Genomic DNA, 22,173 nt, shown 5'->3' on the forward strand with positions numbered 1-22,173 from the left:
CATTGGCTGAGCTTCAACGCTGGGCTGGACGACTGCTTTACAGAGAAAGAGATCGAGAGGAAGAGGAGGAGGAGGGACGACAGACTGGGCAGCGCTAGCAGAGATTCAAGCATCTGATGCTCACCAGAACAGGATTCTGGGATTTTCTACTCTTTTTCATTGGATTTCATCTCGTTGTGCAAGATCTTGAGTGGATTGCTTGCATTGGAGTTATCAGCTGCGAGATTTTCCGCTGAGGTAATATTGCCATTTTCCCCCCAAATATCACCTGGACTCCTCGGCTTCCGGGGTCTCACAGTTGGGGTGGGGATTGAGGGATGCAAAAAGAGTGAGAGAAAGCTGGGAGAAGGAACATGGGGAATGTAGCTGAGAATGTGACTGTCTTGAGGGATGTGAGAGGATGTGATTCGTTGAGGATGGCAAAATGGTGCACCGCGTTAGCTGCTGGAGCGTGCGCGTACGTGCTCGTTTGCTTGAGCGAGTGGAGGTTGAATTAAGCTGTGGTCACTTGACATGTTGGAGGCCATTATGTTTGGAGTTAAGCAGTGTGGCAGGCGTCTCTCTCTCCCAGCCCCCCTCCCATCCACTCCAGTCCTATGTCTGTCTCTCCGCTGCAGCCGCTGTCTCCAGCCATATCTGTGTCTGAAAGGCTTTCTCATGCTTTTTTTCTCTCAGCCTTTCATGTAAGCTCAGAAAAGATGACCATTTTAAAGGGTTCTCTGTGTCTGAGTGGTCTTAATAGGTTAAACAGCTATATTCTCTGACTCGTATATAACAGCCTGGTGTTTTATGTAGATTATTTGATGAAGATTTGAGCCATGTAAATCTGAAACCAATAGGCCTGCTGTGTGTGTTCGTATTGCATGGCATTTCCCTTGTGAGCTCGGTTTTCGTCTATCAAATCAGCTCATCAATGCATTAATCAATATATTCGGCAAAGCATTATTTGGCATGCATTGATCAGTCGTTTTGGCACAGTAGATTGGATTTGATGGAGTCCATGAATTCTGAAACCATGCTTTGTTTTGAAGTGGAGGTCTTTTTGGGGGGTATGCTTGTAGAAACATCTCCATTTTGTTAACGGGTACTTGTGGGGTGGAAAATGCTCGAATCGGGGATCTGTGTTGTGGATTAACCCTTTGCTAGGACAGATGGTTCTCTCTCCCACTGAGCCGGAAGGGCTGGCTGTCAACATCAACATGGGCGCACATCCCCGAGCCTTTCCCGATCATGAGTTTTCCCTTTCCCAGTGTCTCCCGGTTCCAGACATGAGATGCCAAGTTTCTCCTCTCATGTCTCTCTCTTCAACCTTCTGTTTTGCCTAGTGTAATTCATGCTGGCTCAAAATTGTTTACTAACATACTGGCCAAACATACTTGAATCTTTTTTATAAATACACCAGCTTGTATTTATAGATGACATGCACTGAACAGTGGTGCCTCATTATAATATTGCCAATGCTGCCATTAGCTTAAAGCCTTATGTTACAGCTATGGGTTTTTTTGCACTCCGGTTCATGTTGTGCCTAAAAACACTCCTTTACCATGGTATAATTGCTGTAATGCAATTTTACTTGCACTAACTTATTGCTTTGGTAAAGCTTTAGTTATATTTGATTGTGCAGATGTGCTAGTTAAACAATGATCGGTTGGTTTATGTATAATGTGAAATGTTAAACTATTGTGCCATTCAGTGTGTTTTGATAAATCTGTAGTGATCTGTCAACAGTTTGGGGCGTCAGTCACAGAAAGTAAGTAGAGGCTCTCAAAGGCCTTTGCTGTGACAAGACTGTCAATATCTTATATCCCTTTGAACTCTACTGACGTCGCCTCCAGCCAAGACATGCCATTTATTTGTGCTTCGCCTTTTGATTAATGCTTCTGACAAAGTATAGGTGCTTTCTTTTTGTACTTCAAATATTCTCTCTTCTAGTCCATGACCGTCTAGATAGGCAACAGATGGTTAATAACTTCAGTGATGTTGTCAAAGGTTAAAAGTAAAAAAAGATATTTGGGTGATCAACTTATTTGCTTGTTTAGTGTAATTCGATGGTGTTTGTTTCATCATTTTACAGAGAAGCTCTAGCTACTAGGTGTTTGTAGCCCTGCTTGCGGTTTCAGTCTTAATGCAAATCAAATGGCCTTGCAAAAATCCATCATGTAAACATGCTTCATGCAATGTGAATCGGGAGCCGTATTTCATTCCAGTGTGGGGAAAAACTGGTCTCGTAGTTCTGTCTGAGCCACAGTTAAATGCTACATGCTATAGTTTACACATTAAGTACACATTATTAGTAATTCTACCTGTGCTTTTTATTACTCAGAATTGATTTTCTGGTTTATTTTGTATACATGATCCTTTCAGAACACAGATAAAAGTCTCTCTTCATTCTCTTCATTTAAAAGTCCATTATCTTTTAGTTTTATTTGTCGTCACATCTGTGAACAATGCATTGCTTATTGTTAATGCTTAACAGAAGTAGGTGGTAAATGAAGAGATACATTCTCATTTAATTGGACAAAAAATGTATATACAAGTACGAGTTCAAGAAGCAGCATCAACATTTTTTATCTGTTTCAAATTTTGTAGTTAATTTTCAATTTGTGCAACTGCTTAAAACACCAGCTTTTATTAGTTCACTAATATTTGATATTTACTTGAAATGGTCTCGAAGCAAACATGCACTTGTGAGGAGTCATATGACATTACTACAAAAAGAACAATTGTGTATTTGTGTATAATGCAATGTGTTTATGCGGGTTAAGGTTAAAAATAGTTTTTTTTTATCGAATAACCTTACAATAATCACATGATCTTGGATACATTTTTATATAGACAAAAACATTATTTTCCACATACTGTACATTATTGTTGCTCCTCTATGCTCCGCCTTTCTGAAATACATAGATTTTTACAAAGCTCAACACTCTGAAAAGCAAAGCTATCCAGCGCGTTGTGATTGCCTGAATACTTCAAACGTATGATGGAAATTTTACGCCCCTTACCATAGTGTGATGCCATGTCCCGGTGCGACGAGACAAAACCAAGAAAACCCATACAATTGAGGCATTTGTTGCATCCAGTGGGGATATTATTACTGATTATAATGTCTTAAACTGTCTTTTTATGCATAGAGTTAAAAAAAACAAGTCTGCATTTGTGGTTTTATAAAGGACAAACAACAAGCACTACTCCCTGCTCAAAACTTGCGTTTATATAGTAAGTGGCAAATTCTTAAAATATGAAAACATACTTACAGACTGTGCGTCAGAAGTGCCAGACTATCCTTGCAAAGTTGGAATTGCCCCACTTTATAGAAACAGCATTTGTGCTAAGCCGGCATTGTAGGCTACTCTCCCAGGAAACAGTTCTCCATAAAATGTGCTACACGCACACACAAATATTTTGGTTGAAGTGTTCTGGAACAGTGTTGTGCTGTTAACCACAGATTTCTAGTTGTGTCCTCTTTTGGAAGGCCAAACAAAATAGTTTCACTTTCACAACGCAACACACAGTGTCTCCATGAAAAAAAAAAAACTAAGTTACACCATTTTTCCTTTACCTAAACATTTGGGCGGCATTATGCAAATTGTCCCACACAGTGATGTAGACAAGTGGGGGCGTGTTTAAATGAGCCATATTAGGAGGGCGTGGACAAGTCTTAACTATTTAAAAGAATATCTTTGTAGGTGTGAGACTTTAGTCTTTGCAACTTTAGGGATCTTATATATGCACGGACATCTTGTAAAGATGAAGGAAAGCTTGAAATCACATCATATGACCCCTTTTAAGTTTTGCCACTCATTTGATTTGTTTCATCATTTTTCCAGTCATGTCACTGCCTTTCATTTATAGATTATAGAGAGAAGCACATGCAGGGAAAAAGGAAAGATGACAAGAACGAAAAAAGAAGGAAGTAGGAGAAGAACGAGAGAGAAAGAGAGCGAGAGCAGCCTGTATTACTCACTGGGTCAGGCTCATGAAAAATTTAATCAAGCCATGCAGATAACAGCTTCAGCTCAGAACAAACACATCCCAGTGTACGAGAGCATTTTTCAATTAGTTTTTATGTATTTAACTGGGAGGGCATCAGAAAACGCATGAAATTGCTTCTGTGAGAGGAGCGCTGGAGTATTAGCATCTCAAACTAACCCAGTTTTTGTTGTAAAAAATATTGCAATCATGCTTTTATTTCAAGGCAAAATCCACAGGCCCTTTATAACTTTGGAAATGCGCAAACATCTGAATGCTGGTTTAGTAATAGTCTTGACTATTATTAGAGTGATGATGATAATGAGTCGTTTCCAAATGCGTTAACAACAGCCTACGCTACACCGCTAACTGAATCACGGCCGTGAGGCTCAGAGTCACTTAAAGCCTTGCGTCTGATTGATTGCCTCTCCTGTTACTGCAGTATTGCTCTCCAGGAATGCAATACCTCCCGTTAAACGCCTTGATCCGCTTTATAACTGGACAATATGTTGTATGTCCGATTTCACAATGCCAGGTAACTTGTGTTGTGGCTGGGAGAGGTGAAGCTGACCTACTATGAAAGAAAACAAAGAAGTTCTTTGTTGTCTGGATTGGGAAAGGAAAGGGTGCTAGTTTCACAGTGCTGCACACCTTTGCTTGACCTTTGAGGATTTGAATATGGATGCAGGCTAATTTTGAAACTTATTATGTAGAGGAGTCATCAGACTGCTGAATTATACAGGCTTGGTATTTTTGTCTACTTTGCAACTGTGATTTTTTTTCCCCTCATTGAGTGATTAGTATGCACATACACGCATACCGAGTGTTAAGTTGGCACAGAGACCGGAGTTTTGAATTCAAAGCCTTGTTACACTCATGTGAACCTAAAGCTGACATCTAGCTTTATGATTCAAAGCTGCCTGCTTTTTAATTGGTGTGTGTGTGTTTATTTTATGGTGTTCGTCATCAGTCAGTTAGCATTGTGCCTCTGCAAATGCCATTTGACAATGTTTTGCTAAAGCTATTTCTTTTGCTCATACTTAGAGATTTGTTACCGGGAGGATTTTGATTGGATAGGTAACCTCTAACCCGTTTGTGCTATGGACAGGAAAGATAAATATATGTTGTAGTTTGCTCTTTTCTTTGTTGACATTTTCTTTTGATACAGGAAGTTGGAGCAGGATATATCGAAGGGCTGTTCACCTTTTTAATAAACCAATATCCCAATGATTTGTTTATTGTTATTGCTAATCAGAAGTATTGTAGAAAGCATTTATTATTATGCTTTTGTGAGAGCAAGACGTTATATATGAACACACACATTACATTTATATATTCAGACTTATAACTAGATATTCAGATTTATTTCTGTATATTCAGAATTACTATTATGCTATTGTGAGAGCAATATGTTTATATATACACAGACACACACACACACACACACATTACATTTATATATTCAGACTTCTAAATATATATTCAGATTTTAAAATGGTCGCCAGACAGTGTGATCACACGGAGACGCATATCTCGGTATGCAATGATCTGATTGAATTGAAATTACAGGAGGTATATAGTAATAAACATATCAATTGGCTCAGACATCAGGTAGGATATTATTATTATTTTGTCTTTTTTTAATATATAATCTGAGCTCAAAAATGGAAGTGTGCTTAAGAGATAGTTCACCCAAAAATGAAAATTCTGTCATCATTTACTCATCCTCAAGTTGTTCTAAACCTTCATGAGTTGCTTTCTTATGTTGAACCAGGAACCAGGAACTAAATAAAGTTCCAGGTAAAAAAATGCCCCTCAGAGAGTTCCTGCTCATGAGGTGGTACTTTTTCAAAGTTCCGGAACTTTCGGGGATGGGACTTGGGTGCTAAACATGCTGATCGGTTGAGTTCATGCTGCATTGTGATTTCAACCACCATTTATTTAGATCATTTTCAAAATATTACTGTTGTTGTGTCATGAAATTTAATTGTAAAAGTATTTCAGGCGAGAATGTAGTTGTTTAAAACTCAAATCTGTTGTTTATTTCTGAAGACGGCGCCTATTAAAAAAATGTTTCTTGCTGATTTCAGAGACTGTCAGCTCCACGCGATCAGAGGGGGCTCAGTGCTCATGTATCCACCAAGAGTAGCCTCGCCTCGGCTAGACCTTCTGATGTGTGCCGCTGGCTCTGATGTCTCTTTAGTGGTTAAACATAAAATATCATTCGTTTTGGGTAAATCTAACTGGTAATCTTTGGTCTGCATTTCCCTGAACTAAGTACATTTCTGCTGCTATTATTATGTTTTAATGAAAATGAAAGGAGGCAGTGGTATGTGACATCCTATTTCGTTTTATTGTAAATATACAGAGAGGAAAATTGCAGTAGCCAAGGCGAGCTAACTGATGTTATCATATACACTGCTGTTTGCAGAATAACGGGATGTGCGTCGCCGTGGACAATGCGCAAAGTCGAATGCGCAAATACCGAACTACCAAGGATGCAAGTCCGAAATCAGCGTACTTTGTATTGCAAAACACGTGCAGACCTACATCACAAGACTATTTGCCTAATCTTCCCGGTACTTTACCGCGGTGGAATCGCAGAAGGCAACAGGTCTCGGGGAAAAAAGATCCTGGGAAAAAAAGTTCTCTGTACAAATGTTCCGGGTAATTTCGGTGGAAACGCAGCAATGAAAGAACATACTGTGAAGATAGCTGGTAATCAAACAGTTAGCGGTTCTCATTGACTTCCATAGTAGGAAAAGAAACTACACATCCGTATCCCTTTCCTTTGTGCTTTGAACTTCTCTATGTGGAGCGCTGCACACCTTGACTCCATACTGTTTTAAGCGCATTATTTTGCAAACGGGATGTGCGTAAGCACTTTGTGCTGCTCTGGATTGGAGCTTTTCGTATTATAATTATTTTGTGCAATGAAAGATTATTTAGTGTTTCATGTTCTGTCCTATAATACTATTAATAATCTAATGTATTGCACAGTAATAGAGGCAGCAACATATATATTGGATTCCTATCTATGTTGCTGCCTTCATTACTGTGCTATGCAGTTAAAAGAAATGTCTTTTAATTTTATAGTTTATATATAAATACATATACTTGTTTCATTAATGTATTTTACAACAATACAAAGAACAATGTGGAAGATTTGACCAGATTTAGAAAACCAAAAAGATATTTAAAAGGGCAGTGGGTTTTACAGTTTGTTTAGTGACAACAAATCTGAAGGAATCTTTCCTAGGCTTGTGAGTCAATGAAGTTTGATGCTTGAGATGTTTAAAGGAATTTGAAGCTTGATGGAGCAGAACTCTACAGGGTCTTCTCCTGAATTCAAAATAGTGACTCTGAGATTGTGCTTGTGAATTGGTCTTGCCAAACAATGCTTCAGAGGATCAAAATCACCTTCATTACTCACCTTGTGAAGTCCTGTGATGTGTTGATTGTAGGTCATATCAGAAACCTGAACTAGGGGCTTCAGGAACACAAAGCTGGGTACTGCAGTGCTCCTGCAATCTCAACCACTAAAATACAATTGATTTATCAGACATGGCTATTTTTAGAGCTTGTTTGTGTGCTTGATGTGCACATGGCATTGTAGTTTTTCTGATGTATTTTAGAATGTGTGTTGTTAAATATGTCTGCCTTTGGTGCTTTCAGGTTCCTTGCTGGCTTAGCACTTCACAGTGCAGCTATTTTTTACCCACTGCATGTATTTATGTCATACGCAAAGATGTGTAGAGAGATCAGGCTCCATTTTGTGGAAAAAAAAGATAGACCTGGCATGGAAATGTTTTTCCTTTTTCAGTAATCTACCACATCCTGGAATGAATTCTATATTTATTTATTCCTTTTGGGGCATTGAAATCTTGAAACTTTGTGTCATTTGAGACACTTGATGAGAAATGCCTTAAAATAGGGACCGGTCTTTCATTAAGAATGAATGAGCCTCTGTTTTTGCTGCCAAATCACTGCACTCATTCCAATTCCGTACACAGCTCTGAGATTCCGTCCTTGTCCTTAACTACATGTTCACTTAAAGGATTAAATCACCCCCAAAATTAAAATTCATTCCAAATCCACATGACTTTCGTTCTTCCATGGAATACTTAAGATGTAATTTTAAAAAATGTGCTTGTTCAAAAGCTAATCTATTATGATGCAAAAACACAATCGTGAGCTATATTCGAAGTCTTCTAATGTCATATGACAGTCCAAACAAGATTTTCAATTGCTCATTTTGGTGTGTTCAGTGAAACATTTGATCTGTTTTGCACAAACAAAATCTGAATGATTCATTCACAAAACAGACTGAACCTGTTTAACTCACTGACTCAGTGATCTGGTGATAGATTTCGGTCAGTTTGTCACATGTCATGATCAGATTTGTAGCTTAAATAATTCAGTCCCAGTCCACTGCAATTAGTGAAGACATTTTTTTGTAAATGATTTGTAAATGAGCGACACTTGCTCCACTGACCGGTCTCGAGTCCCACGGAGGAGATCAGAAGGATACAAAAGAGGAGCGACGACAGTGAAGGATGAGAGAGGACCAGGTCTGGACTTTATTTTGTGTTTTGGTTTTGTTTGTGCGCGACAGTCATCTGTGAGGTGCTGTCACATTGTTTTGTGTTTGTTTTATTATTGAAGCTTTGTTTGAGTGTCCGCCGGTTCCAGCCTCCTCCTCCCCTTGATTGTGGAAAAAAGCATTTTTGTGTTCCATGGAAGAAACAAAAGTAGTTTGGGTTTGAAATGATGTGAGTAAATGATGAAATTTTATGTTATGATTGAACTACTCCTCTAAAAGCAAATGTGTCAATTATTTTGATTATACTTATTAAAATTAGTGAAGCTACCTCTCCTTTAAATCTTCATGTAGGAAGTGGTATTTATCCAGATTTCCTTCTGTAGAGAGGACAGACTGATGCTAGCTCACAGGTGAGAGGAAGAAAGGCCGTTCAATATGACGGACAGATCCAGAGTCAGTCATTAGTGGAGTCAACTGCTCAGCCAGGTTTAAGCTACATAGAGTCTAAAGGGGATTACTGGCTGACAGACTGATCCAGAATCAGACTGCATGTCAACATCTCATCCAGACCTGCCAGACCTTGACTTACACCTAGGCCAAGAACAGACTGAAAACATTTACATTTATCATAAAACAGAGAGAGGGATGCAGTGCATTTTATCTACACCTTTGATGCACTGTATATTAACTTCTTTGCATATGAAAACTACTGGTGTAGTTCACACTGTCATTCATCAAGACAGGCCGTGTTGTTGAATACTGAACAGCTGTTGATGTGTAAATGTTGGAGGTAATATGTTAATGCCCTCATAGCAGTTACATCAAAACTGTGACGATTACAGAATGACCCGGAACTTATTTTCCATAAATGGTCTTTGTGTTGCGCAACTTTCCAGTCTATCTTTTATATCAGAAGAGTGAGGTATAATCCTGTTTTCTGTGAAAATACCTTTTGAAGATGGTTTACAATCCACCCTTGTGAGGAAAACGTGAAAAAAAGTAAATATGATGGATCTTTAAAACTTCCCTTCTGGGAAGGACGATGATAGAATTTCCCTTTTCCACCTTTGAGTAAAGAAAAAGGTAAATGTAAGAAATTGTAAAATGTATATGCAATATAAATATAAATATTCTCAAATATATAAAGTTTCAGTTATGAGAAATAACTGTCATATTGTAAGAAATATGCTGGCAATTGTGAAAATGTACTCCCGTTTTTACCACGGAATAAAAACACAGTTGTTGTGACTCTATCTCACAATTCAATTCGTGAGAATAAAGTCTGCCGAAATTGTCTTAGTTGCAAGATTTAAATCGCGAGATGTAAACTCGGAATTCTGACTTTTGAAAAAAATATTTTCACAACTTCACAATTTAGACTTTTTATCACAGATTGCAAGTTTTTATCTTGCGATTTCAAATTATAAACATCTTGCAATTCTGAGAAAGAAAGTCAAGAACTGCAAGACTTAATTCAAAATTCACATTTCTGAGTATATAACTCTCAATCCTAACTTATTTAAATTCTTTGGTAAAACATGGTTCCATATAAATGCACAATTACTATTTATTATTATTATTATTATTATTATTATTTTAACTCTGAGAAGGAAAATGACTTCCATTAAAAGCACTGTCCACATTGCGCATAATATACCAATATAGTTTGAAGTTATATTTGAGTGTGTGTATGGACGTGTTGGATGTTCCCAGGCTGCATTGTGGGAACTCCTGATGCTGATTCATTGTGAAGCACCACTGTTCTTTTCCGGAGAGAGAATGTCTCCAGCCACACATACACTTCACTGCTTGGGGAAAAACAGCGAGCAGCCAATGTGGTAGCTGCTACAGCCTGAGACGCATGTGTGTCAGTGATGGGGTTATTATTTAGCAGAGGGTTGTAAACCCCCATTAGGTAATTGTTACTCTTTTTGGCCCTGGATCATGCCATTTGGTGACAGTAACCTCTTCTGTTCACAATCGCTGACCCAAAACTGATGAGTGTGTGTAGGCTGGGATCGAACAGCTGCAGATTGTGATGCTTGTTGTCACTGCTCCTCACCTTTGGTCCATTTAGCACTTGGGCACCCAGTGAGCTTTCAGTGTTGTTTTTTAAGTCATGGAAATTAATGGACTATAAATTGTAGGGTAAATCATGGATATTTCTGAAAAGCATAGACACTATTCTTTTGCAAATGTTTTCTGTTAAAAATAATGACTGGTCTTTTGAACTTTCTATTCATTCAAGAATCCTGAAAACGTGTATTATGATTTCCACAACAGCAGATTTTTAATTTAAATAAAATTGTCAATTTTGTTAGCAAATCGATCTGAGTCCTTATCTACTTTTCACAAATGACTGAAAACATTGTGGAAAATTCATGGATTTGAGGTACCAAACAGAATGTCAATTGGGAAAATTAAAGAAATTATTGAGTGTTTTTTTTTTTTCAATCTTACAGTGGAAGTCAGTTATAACTAAATCTTTGGTTATCAACATTGTTTAAAATTTCTTTAACCCCTTAACTGTCACCTCCCATTTTTTTAAATGGGCATTAAAGTGCACTATCCAAACTTAAACTGTTGTAATTTATGAACACTTTAGAATTAAAACATAAGGTTGGTCTCTTTTCAAAGAAGAAAATTAGCAGATTTTTGAAGTAAAAAAAAAAGTAAGTATCAAAAAGTTATAGAAGTTTAAATGTACTGTAAATAATCTGCGCTATATTAATTTTATTTTATTTTATTATTAATATTTTACATAACAGGTTTTACTCTAAAATTGGTATAAAATTAAAGCCTTGTGTCTAAATAGGTTATGTAACAAATTTGAAGGTGATGTGAAAAAAATTGAGGTTCCTGTGAGATTTTATTTAGGGCGTCATACCACACACAACCATGGGGTAAAAAAAAAATCTATAAATAAAAATTTGCTAAAATATGTCAGTGACTCAAAGTTCATATGATACCTAACAATAAAAGCTATTTAGCGAATACAAACCAACTGCATGCATGATATAAAAGTTCATAAAGGTGCTTGCCTTCACAATGTTCATTTCTGAGGCTGTTTTTTCCACTGTGTGGCATAATGTGTGTCTGATATAAAATGGTTTGATCCCCTCAGAAATGATAGACGAGGCTCTCGGAGATTGTATCCTTCAAAGGTTGTCCCTAGCAACAAGAAAATATATCATCATGTGACACTTATGCTATTTATATATTTGTGAATTAATTTTTCTGCTTGCAATAGTGACAATGGTTCACATTTGTGCATGTTGTGTAAAGTGTATACTATATATGAACCTAAGTGCTTTGTTTTCTATTTAATGTCCATAGGAGCAGAACTAGGGTGTTGTTATTGAATGATTCAGTTAGTGAGGTGAAGGTGAAAATATACCACTAATATAGTCATAACATGAAGATGATGTGTAATGCTTCTTGAGCATCTAAAGCTAGTATATTTGCATCTCTGTGTTGCTATCAAAATATTTCTCTTTTGTTTGAGCAGGCCGTGTTGTCAGCTTCTGGCTTGACCAATAGCATTTTCTTTTACAATTTAAGCAATCGGTTTTCTATTGAAATATGTTTTCAAATGTAATATATTCCCGTGATGCAAAGCTGCATTTTCTGCAGTCATTACTCTGGTCTTCAGTGTTACATGATCTTCCAAAAATCATTCTAATATGCTGATTTGCTGCTGAAGAAGCATTTCTTATTATTATCAATGTTGAAAACAATTGTGCTGGTTAATATTGTTGCAGAAACCGTAATACATTTTTCAATTGTGGGGCTTGGGGCTTGTGTTGTACACTAGTCGAAAAGGCCTGTAAACCAAAAAGAAAATGACATTGTGAGGTTGTTGATCACATCATTGATTTATCACCAGTGTCACTAAGATGGCTGCCAAAGAGCATCTCCCATCGTGGGGCGCTATTTATATCATCTATTCATCAGCTTCATCATGTGATGGGGAGATACAGCACGCAATGGGACAAGCGCGGGAAATGCGGTGACAGCCAGGCCACCGTCTTAACCTTCAGCATCACAAATAGCTGCAGAAGACCCCCAGTGTCCAAGTGCAAATAAATACTGTTGTGTTGATAAGACAGGTCAGGATTTATGACAGCTGAGATATTGATTATGGGTACAACGCAAGGGGCAAATGCACTTCACTTCTGCGCGAGTGTTGTTTGCGTGGATGATGTTATGATCGATCATAGTGTCTAATAAACATGCTCTTGGGCTATCAGAGTCCATTTAAATACAATGTGCGGAGAAAGAAAGGGGAAAAAAGGAAATACATGAGGCCTTGTTTACTATTGGGGTAATTTACACTCTTTTTTTCGTACTGCATATTGATTTATATTAATATTTGATATATAAATTTTTCTTAACTAGATCAAAACAATTGCATCACATTGACATGTTTTTATTTATACCCCAATATATAGCAATGTATTTTATTAATTTAATGGAATTAAATTCTTAAAAAAAAAAAAAAAAAAAAAAACATTTTTAAATGCCAGATAATTTGACCTTATGAAAATATAAGGTTGTAAAATGTCATGTTGCAATTCCCAAAAACACTCTCTCTCTCTCTCTCTCTCTCTCTCTCTCTCTCTCTCTCTCTCTCTCTCTCACTCTCTCACTCTCACACACTCAGGTCAGTAGCTGTTCTTTTACAATTGTATTTGAACCCTATTTACACCCGTATTTAGTACTGACCATTTGTATGGGCTTGCCTGAGATGGATTTTAATACGAGGTCTAAACGGGGTGTAAGGGAATGTGATAGAGGAGGCAGAGCAGCCGTATGGACTCTTTGATCCTTAAAGCTGCTTTAATCTAATATGTAGTTAGAGCAATACAGTTGGGGCTGGAGCCACACTTTGCTCTCCTACAACCAATTATCATCAAGGTGTTACAACATCTTCACTTTTAGCTGTGCAAAGCTCTCTCACGCTGCGTTCACACCCAGCGTTTGGCTTCCAGGAGCCTGTAGACTGTAGCATGTTGTTGTTGGCCCTGATGTAGGTGGTAATCATAGAAATTGTGTATATGTGGTTTTAAGCATAAATTAGCGGTTCCATGATGTCAGTCTCTTATGGGATCTTTCTTATTTTTTGCCGGTCACAGGTACGACCCGCCTCCCTCGTGACGGAGAGGTGCCAGGAGTAGATTACAATTTCTTGTCAGTGGATGAGTTTCTCAAGCTTGAACAGAGTGGGACACTGTTGGAGATCGGATCTTACGAAGGTAAACTGCAATCTATAGAGTTTAAACACACATGCTTTTTGATTGGCTATTATACTTTACAATGTTACTTTATTGCCAGAATACCTTTTTTTTTAAAGTTTTTATTTTTTATTTTATTAAACAGTGGTTTACTGAAGAATATGATATTTCTTTAAATACATTCAATTATAATAAAATTGTTGTTTAAAAAAAACAAAAAAAAACAAAAAATAAATCTCAGCATATGCTCTAAACTATTGGGAGCCCTTTTACATTACTATAAATTTACAATTAACAACAGAGCCCAAACTTACATTGAATTACTCATTAATATGCAAACAAAATATTAAAACATGTAAACTGCACATAATGCAGTTTTTAAATTAACCTCTAAATTATAACACTTCTATTTGTTGTTGAAATATATTAATTTAGACAGTGGCTGTCATAACTTGTTTCACAACAGATTTATAGAAACATAAATAGTATTAGTTAAGACATCACAATGATGACTTGCCTGAGGTAAATGAAATGCTACGTGACATGTAGTTTACAAGCTGTTTTATTGATGTCTTTCCATGGTTGAAACACTTAAAGAGCGATTGCATAAGATGTTCATTCATGTTCATTTTACATTAAAACAATTAGTAAAGAGGAATCGATGATTGTGCTCACGCTCAGCACTACAGTTTGAAATGACGCACTTATAAAGTGATGTCATGCCACATCAAAGAGTGTCAAAACTCCATTTAATGTTTTCATTTCCTGATAAAGTAGACATAATTTGAAAGACGGGACTTTTTTAAAATTAAAAGTAAAAATATATAAAACTGGAAGCCTCCAATGAAGTTCCACTTGCGCAGTGGTTAAAATCCTGTATTTGATCGGTACACAAATAATTATTTATTTTAACATATAGCTCATAACCTTAATAATTCTTATTTATATAAAATTGTAACATATTATCTTACTACTTTTTTATTCTAAAATAAAATCTGCTACTCTGTACGTAAACGATCGCTGCAGACGCACCACTCCTGGAACACAACTGATGGACCGCAATCGCGTGAACACTGAAATCCGTTAACATGGGTGCGTAAAAAAATACGAAACGCATACGCACTGCAGACAGATTATGTGTGAAACAGGCGTAAGGTTATTTGCACCTTGTGCAATGTGGAATTCGTTTACAGCTTTCTCAAGCACTGTGTGATGCATTTTGGAAACAGGAGATGAGCCACTGGTCTAATGCACCACCTGGCTTGAGAAACCCGTTCTCAAAGACTTAACGTTACATTTAGTAATTATTTTATTTGGGTAGCACACATATTCTGAATGCCTTCGGTAGAATTCAAATGAGCCATTTTAATCTAGATTAATCTAGATTAATTCCAAGATTAAAAAAATGTATCTATGCCCACCACTATATATATATGTATGAATGTATGAATGTATGTGTAATTATAATTGATAAAAAAAATTCACATTAAAAAAACATGGAAAAAAAGTGTTTAATCATTGGATTCCTAACAAATGACACATCTTGACATCTTTATATTTACTCCATCCTGCTGTTGTTTCGTCAAAATGAATCTCTTTATTAATATAAAGGTTTATCACTTGGCCCGACATTGCTGAAATCCAGATGTATTACTCTGATTGAAATGATGTGAAGTGCTTTTCTTTCAGGCAGACAGCTCTGTCCGTTGTATGCACTCATTACCACCTGATTGTCCGGCCAACACTGATACCATTATCTCCCTTGCACAAACTTCACGAAGACAAGCAGTCATTTTCATATTAGAGCATTTTCAAAATCCCACATCATCATGTCTTTCATTTCCTTTAACCCTCCTGTTCTGAATGCTGGTAATATCCTCTTGTTGCCTAGGTAACTATTATGGAACACCCAAGCCGCCCAGCCAGCCCCCTAGTGGGAAAGTGATTACTGGCGATGCTCTGCAAGACAGCCTTCCTGGTTCCCAGCCGTCGACCCCACGCCGAACCAAGTCCTACAATGAGATGCAAAATGCTGGAATAGTGCCTACAGAGACTGAGGATGATGATGAGGTTCCTGAAATGAACAGTAGCTTCACAGGTCAGCAGCGAGCCGATTTGTTTGCCTTTCCGTCTGGCACATGGGAGAAGGCATGAGTGATGCCTCTTTGTTGCTTTCCTTTTCCTTCGCCATTACGATTCAGGGAGGAAGGGGGAAAGGGCGCCATCTGGCTGTAGTAGGGGGTTTTGTTTGTGTTTGAAAACCCCAAGATGGACTCTCCTTGTCTATATTTATTGATATGACAGTTATGCTCTACCAACCTTCACACTCTGTATCAGAGTATTTGATGGGTTACATTTTGTGATTAGATTGATATGTGATATAGCTGCTGTCGATGAAAGGTATTGACATCTTCTGTAATCTGATCAAAAGTGCACAGCACTAATTATAGGAGTCAACAGTTTTGTGATGCGATTCTGTTACTCCGATTATATTTACAGTGTGCACATTGTGTACTGGACAACAATGAAGCTCCGCCCACTGACCTGTCAATCAATCTTTGTGCTAAAGGAAAACATTTACCCAATCTGAGTAGGTACACACCTTTTAAGGTTTAATTAATGAAGCTGCTCAACTACAGTAATGCAGAGCATTCTAAATGTCACATTTGCTGTGTGATTAGAAACTAGGAGTATATTCGGAAGCAGTGCTTTTTTTGTGCTTTTTGAAGTAACACACCAGCACAATCGTTCAGTTTTTTTTTAAAGAACTGCATAATGCTTAATATTTATTTGATCAAAAATAAATTCAAATCAGTAATAGTGTTAAATAAGTTTAAAGTTAAATTAAAAAATAATTATTTTAATATATTTTTAAATATTATTTATTCCTGTGATGGCAAAGCTGAATTTTCAGCACCATTACTTCTAATAATATCATTCTAATATACTGATTTGCTGCTCAAGAAACAAATTCATATTATTATCAGTTGAAAACAGTTCATATTTCGGTGGATGTGAAGCATTTTTATCCAGGATTTTTGAAAGTACATATGCACAGCATTTATTTCAAATCGATGTCTTTACTGTCACTTTTGATCAGTTGAATGCACGCTTGCTGAATAAAAGAATGAATTTATATCTTACTGACCTTGAGTATTTAAACAATAGAGACGCATTTGAGACATGCCACTATTACTGGGTGTTAACAGCACAACTTGTTTGAATCACCTAAAACGGTTGTAAATACCAGTAAATGCCTGCTCCTTATTACCAAAGCTCATTTCTGTAAGCATTTACATCAAGAGTATATTTGACTGTATGATAATTTTTCTTTTATTGCATGTTATTTTCAATATCCAAGTTAATTCTAGGGCCCTTGATTTAGAAAAGGCAATAAGCTGTCCTATTCACACATGTTCATGGCTTTCATTTGGCAGAGTGGTTTGATTTAAAGCCGCAAATTAAGTCAGGCGTGCCGTGCAATGTAGTTGAGAGTTGATTTGTTTAGATTCCTCACCTCTTCAAGAAGGTTAAGTGTTAACTGTTTATACTCCTATTGATTTGAGGGGATGTTTGGTGATTTTCATTTTGTGGTGTGGGTGGGAAAGTGTCAGACAGCCAGGTGTCGGTATGCGTATTTGTGTACAGTAGAGTGTGAACAGTTTACAGGAAGTGGGCCTGGTGCCGCTTTCCAAATCATTAGCTGTAGCAAAAGTACATTGCCACAGTCATTTAGGATGCACCAGAGCCTTGTTGAACTGAGAGGGTCTGTATTTGTGTTCTGATCTTATGTGTGCATGCAGGAGACTCGAGTGAACTGGAAGACCACCCCTCTGTGCGGCCCTTCCCCCGCGACTACGTTCAACCCTACAGGCTCAACAACACCTCGGCGTCAACCACGGAGAGCTCTCAGAACACACTCACACACCCCGGCTATCCCACGGAAGAGGACCCTCTGGGGCCTCTGCCCGAAAACTGGGAGATGGCCTACACTGAGAGCGGAGAGGTCTACTTTATAGAGTAAGAACCAACTGCTGCCTTTATCGTTTACAGCGACCACAAAACATTTTTGGAATTTGTGAAAAACGCACAGATGTCTGGATAAATAATGCAAAATATCAAACCAAGTAGCATTTAAATTTTTAGATTTCATACTTTCCTACTGAAAATATAATTATATTTGATAATTAAGTAAATGTTTAAATTCAATTTGAAATAAATTAAGAACAAAAACGAATAAGGAAAAGGCTAAATTTAACTAATATGTATTTTTTTTAATTAAACTTATAAATAGCAAATATGGTCAGATGTTTAGATATGTAAAATAGGGTAACGGATAGTAAAATAAATCAATATAGGGAAGTTGATAATTATAGGGCAACAGATCAATAAAAAAAATCAAAAGAGAAGTTAATGCATAAATAAGTCACTTCATTCTCACAAATTAGAATAGCTGTATTTTAATTTTTATCATAATATCTGTGATAATTGGTTATAATAATGTAATAATGTTATTCAATATTTGCTAGTGTTATTTAAGTTGTAAATTATTTTTTAATAATCTTATTTAATATCAATAATATTTAATCTTTAATATATTTGTTAACTTGTTTATGATTGTTTGTTAGTGTTTTTATTTTTATTATTATTATTTATTTTTCAAATGGGTGTCATACAAAAGATATTAGATTTAAGAAAAGTTCTACAATCATTTGTTTGAAGATGCAACTTGGTTTGATCTTTTGAATTTAAAGCAATGAAATGCTTACGTTTTAAACTGTGCTTTTCACACGATTGTCCAAAATTCCTTTAATACTTCTGGGAAGTGCTATTGCTATTTTGAGATATTTCTATGCATAGACAGACAGCACTATAAATACCTGAGGTTACAGCAGTTTTGTGTTTCTTATTTTAAGCTTATATATTGCTACTGGCAGTTTTTCAGATATCAAGTCGGGAAGTGTCAAACTTTAGTATACATTTTCCTGCCTGCTGGGATGCAGAAAAAAGCCACAGGATGTTATTCTGCAGGCATATTTTAGAACAATGCCTCACTGTCTGTGTTCTGCATCTATTCATAGCCACAACACAAAGACAACATCCTGGATAGATCCCCGATGCCTGGACAAACCTCAGAAACCCCTGGAGGAATGTGAAGATGATGGTATGGATACCAGTTTTTGTCCAGTTTGCTTGTGCTAATATCCGTTTCATGGTGACATGCATTCATAACACTTTTTTTTTTTGCGAGTGTTTTTGTGGTGTTGTGCATACATATGCTTTTAGTGTTGCAAATCTAAAATTTTAAATAATGTTTGTCACAATAGCAAATACAGCTTTAGACCTTTAGGTAACCATTCATGCTCAAGCCCGCACATCAGCCATTGTAATCTCACGATAGCCTGTAGATGGCGCTCTTGAGCTGTTAAAGCTATAACAGCCAATCTCATACCCTGTGACAAAATGACTAAGGCAGCCGGTATAATGCTATAAGGAGGGTCTGGATTATATTGAATCTCCTCACACAAAAACAAATAGCTCCTTTGAACCTCCAGGTTTCCTGTGCAGTGGAACTTGGAGTGATTTCAAGAGCAGTTTTATGATTATGCTGAATAATCCTGTATTAACAGCCACAATCCTGATCATTTAGCTGTTAATAAATGCCACTAATTTTATGATTTGCGTCAACTTTTCCATTGTGTATATAATATGGTGGCATAATTATAAAGCCTTGAAGTTGTTATTTTGCTTTTTTTTTAATCAACTAACCCTCTCTGACACCCTTCCTCTCTTTTTCTCGCCCCACTTTGTGCGCACCTGCTCCCCTTTTACTCTCTCTCGAGAAGAAGGGGTACATACAGAGGAATTGGACAATGAGCTAGGTAGGCCACTATTCCACAGGGAAACAAACCCGTAAAGACTAAACCTGCATGTTATTTTGGGGGGTAGCTCGATGCGTCTGTGCTGCTTTGGGACCAGATGTTTTCTCTCAAATGCTTAACTTAATTATGAAAACCCACCCCACAATTGATCCCAGATCAGTGCAAAGGGTAACGTCTGCCCACAGTGCACCTGCACTGCTGTGTTTCAGTCTAGTTGTTTGGTTTTCATTTTGGAACGACCGTAAAACCCATTTCATTACTTTCAAACAAGGTTCACTTGTGATGTCATTGGCACTGCATGGTATAAAATATTCATTGTTACTATTTCTACCGCTGAAGCATTTGCAGTTTAACTCAGGATTCTCGCAGCTGGGAGTGGTTCCGTTTTCATTATGCATGCAAATAGCTCTAGAGATCCGAAACTATTATGACGAGCTAACGGTGAGAGTCAAATCATTGAATAATTTGTTGCTTTAATCGGTTTTAGCATCGTCAAAGCACACTATATCAACACGCAGAGCTCTCTCTGCTGTTCAATGTGCCTTTGTAATTGAAGGGCTGATTCATCATTAGTAATGGATTAGGTGATGCAGGCAGTGGCCTTGAGAAGCCCTGTGTTTGTGTCCGGGGCTGATTGGAAGAGCACAGTCAAAAGCTATTGATTTGAGAAATCGGAGCCATTAAATAGATGCCATGACTGCGGGATGTGGGCAGTAGGTACGAGACTATCCGGTCACACGGTAGAGACTTGATCCTGTAGAGAGGGAAGATGAGATGCAAACAGATTGATGACCAATTTGTCAGTAGAGTCGCAGTAATGATGTGGGGGATGGACAGAACGTACTGGCTAACAGTTCCTTTTTGTGGACAGTTAACACTCTCTTCTTAACCAGTCTATATATATATATATATATATATATATATATATATATATATATATATATATATATATATATATATATATATACACGTCAATGAATAATTTCTAAATTGTATTATTTTGTTTGGTGAAATTTCATGATGCAAATTCTTTACATTAATAATTTTTTAAAAGAAACTACAAAAAAGGATAAGATTAAGGTTCCATTTGTTGAAATTAGTTAATGTGAACGGGTAACAATGACATTTTTTTACATTTCAACACTAATTCATTATTAAATATTAAATTGAATTCAAATTAAGCGCAAAAACAATCATTTAAAATAAATTTTAATTAAAAATGTTGGAGCAAAACGCTGTTATTTTACAATTTTCCTTGAATTTTTCTAGATTTTCCTTGAATTATGATATTTTACTTTAATTATAAAATTTTTGTTTGGCAGTCGTAGCTGCCAGTCATTTTACTGTTTATTATTATTATTATTATTATTTTACAGTTTAAAGCTGTATTTTTTAAAGAGATTTTTACAGTGCAATGTAAGTTAAATCATAGCATTAAGTAATGGGACCTAATTGTAATTTGTTAGCAAATGATTTAGCTGCAAAAATAATTGTTTATACAGGTTTCCCCAAAAATTCCCCCTTGCTGTTATTAGTCAAACAAACATATAATCCCGCCCTCAAACTCATGCCATTGGTTGATCCTGTGTTGCTATGTGATCTGTTGCTGACAGATCGATAGGTATGTCCTAATTCACATCCTTTTCTAAGTATGCACTGTACTAAGCCATTTTGTAGTATGTGATCGTGATACTGAGTCACTGCGGATTTCAATAAGAACCTCAGATTTCCAGATAATTCAGACTCCAATGCATGATGATAAATACATAATGCATAATGTATACTGTATCATCTGTGATGCCACTAATGTTCTGAATGTTTTACAGAATTAAAGTGTTTACACTTTTGGGCAAATGAACCTACATGGCTTAGTTATAGTGATTTTTAGGCCTTTATTTTTTACCCCCAGCTAATTATTTTAACATCTAAAAAATTACACACTTAAACTTTCTCAAATACAACAATGATTTATCGACAGCTTGTCTATTACACATTTGCGCAAATCCTATGGTGGTAAATTTCACACAAAAAAAACACCTGTTGATTAATTGTTAAACTCATGAAAGATCAAGAAAGGTGAAGATATTAAACAGAGGCTTCTGAGAGAATCGTTGACGAGTAGATTGTTATTTGTAAGTAATTGTTGGTTGACATTTATAGATTCATTAGAGCACTAAAGGAGTCGGATGTATTTGCTATTGCTTCTCTGAAGAGATAATGAGTTCTTGCTTTCACAAAAAATTAGAAATGTGTTCTGCTTTCATTGGCCTATTAGAAACTGGGCACTGGCAGGTTTTCTTTATGGGTGGTGTTGTAATGAATTTCCTGTGTGCTGCAGGCTTTATGCTAATACAACAGCTCTGTGTCCCAGGTGCTATGACATTTCAGGCATTGCCATTGTAAAGAAAGCAATATTTTCATATGCATGAAAGCACATTTCAATGTCAAACGCGGCTGAGCCTTTTCATGATTATTCTGTTATTCTAGCGAAGACATGTTGTGTATCGTTTTGCCTTAAGAGCGTCGCCATCAAAACTCTGAG

At 36.7% G+C, this 22,173-nt stretch overlaps 1 protein-coding gene across 1 annotated transcript in view; it reads left to right on the forward strand.

The window, feature by feature from the left end:
• LOC113110990 (membrane-associated guanylate kinase, WW and PDZ domain-containing protein 1-like) overlaps positions 1-22,173 on the forward strand; it is a 121,341-nt gene that overhangs the window by 62,330 nt on the left and 36,838 nt on the right. Inside the window, 5 exon segments of the mRNA XM_026275347.1 lie at positions 13,651-13,770; positions 15,641-15,847; positions 17,553-17,769; positions 18,831-18,913; positions 19,596-19,631. Coding sequence (XP_026131132.1) covers positions 13,651-13,770; positions 15,641-15,847; positions 17,553-17,769; positions 18,831-18,913; positions 19,596-19,631 — 663 coding nt within the window.

The sequence above is a fragment of the Carassius auratus genome, chromosome 11, assembly GCF_003368295.1.
Source record: "Carassius auratus strain Wakin chromosome 11, ASM336829v1, whole genome shotgun sequence".
Classification (NCBI taxonomy): domain Eukaryota; kingdom Metazoa; phylum Chordata; class Actinopteri; order Cypriniformes; family Cyprinidae; genus Carassius; species Carassius auratus.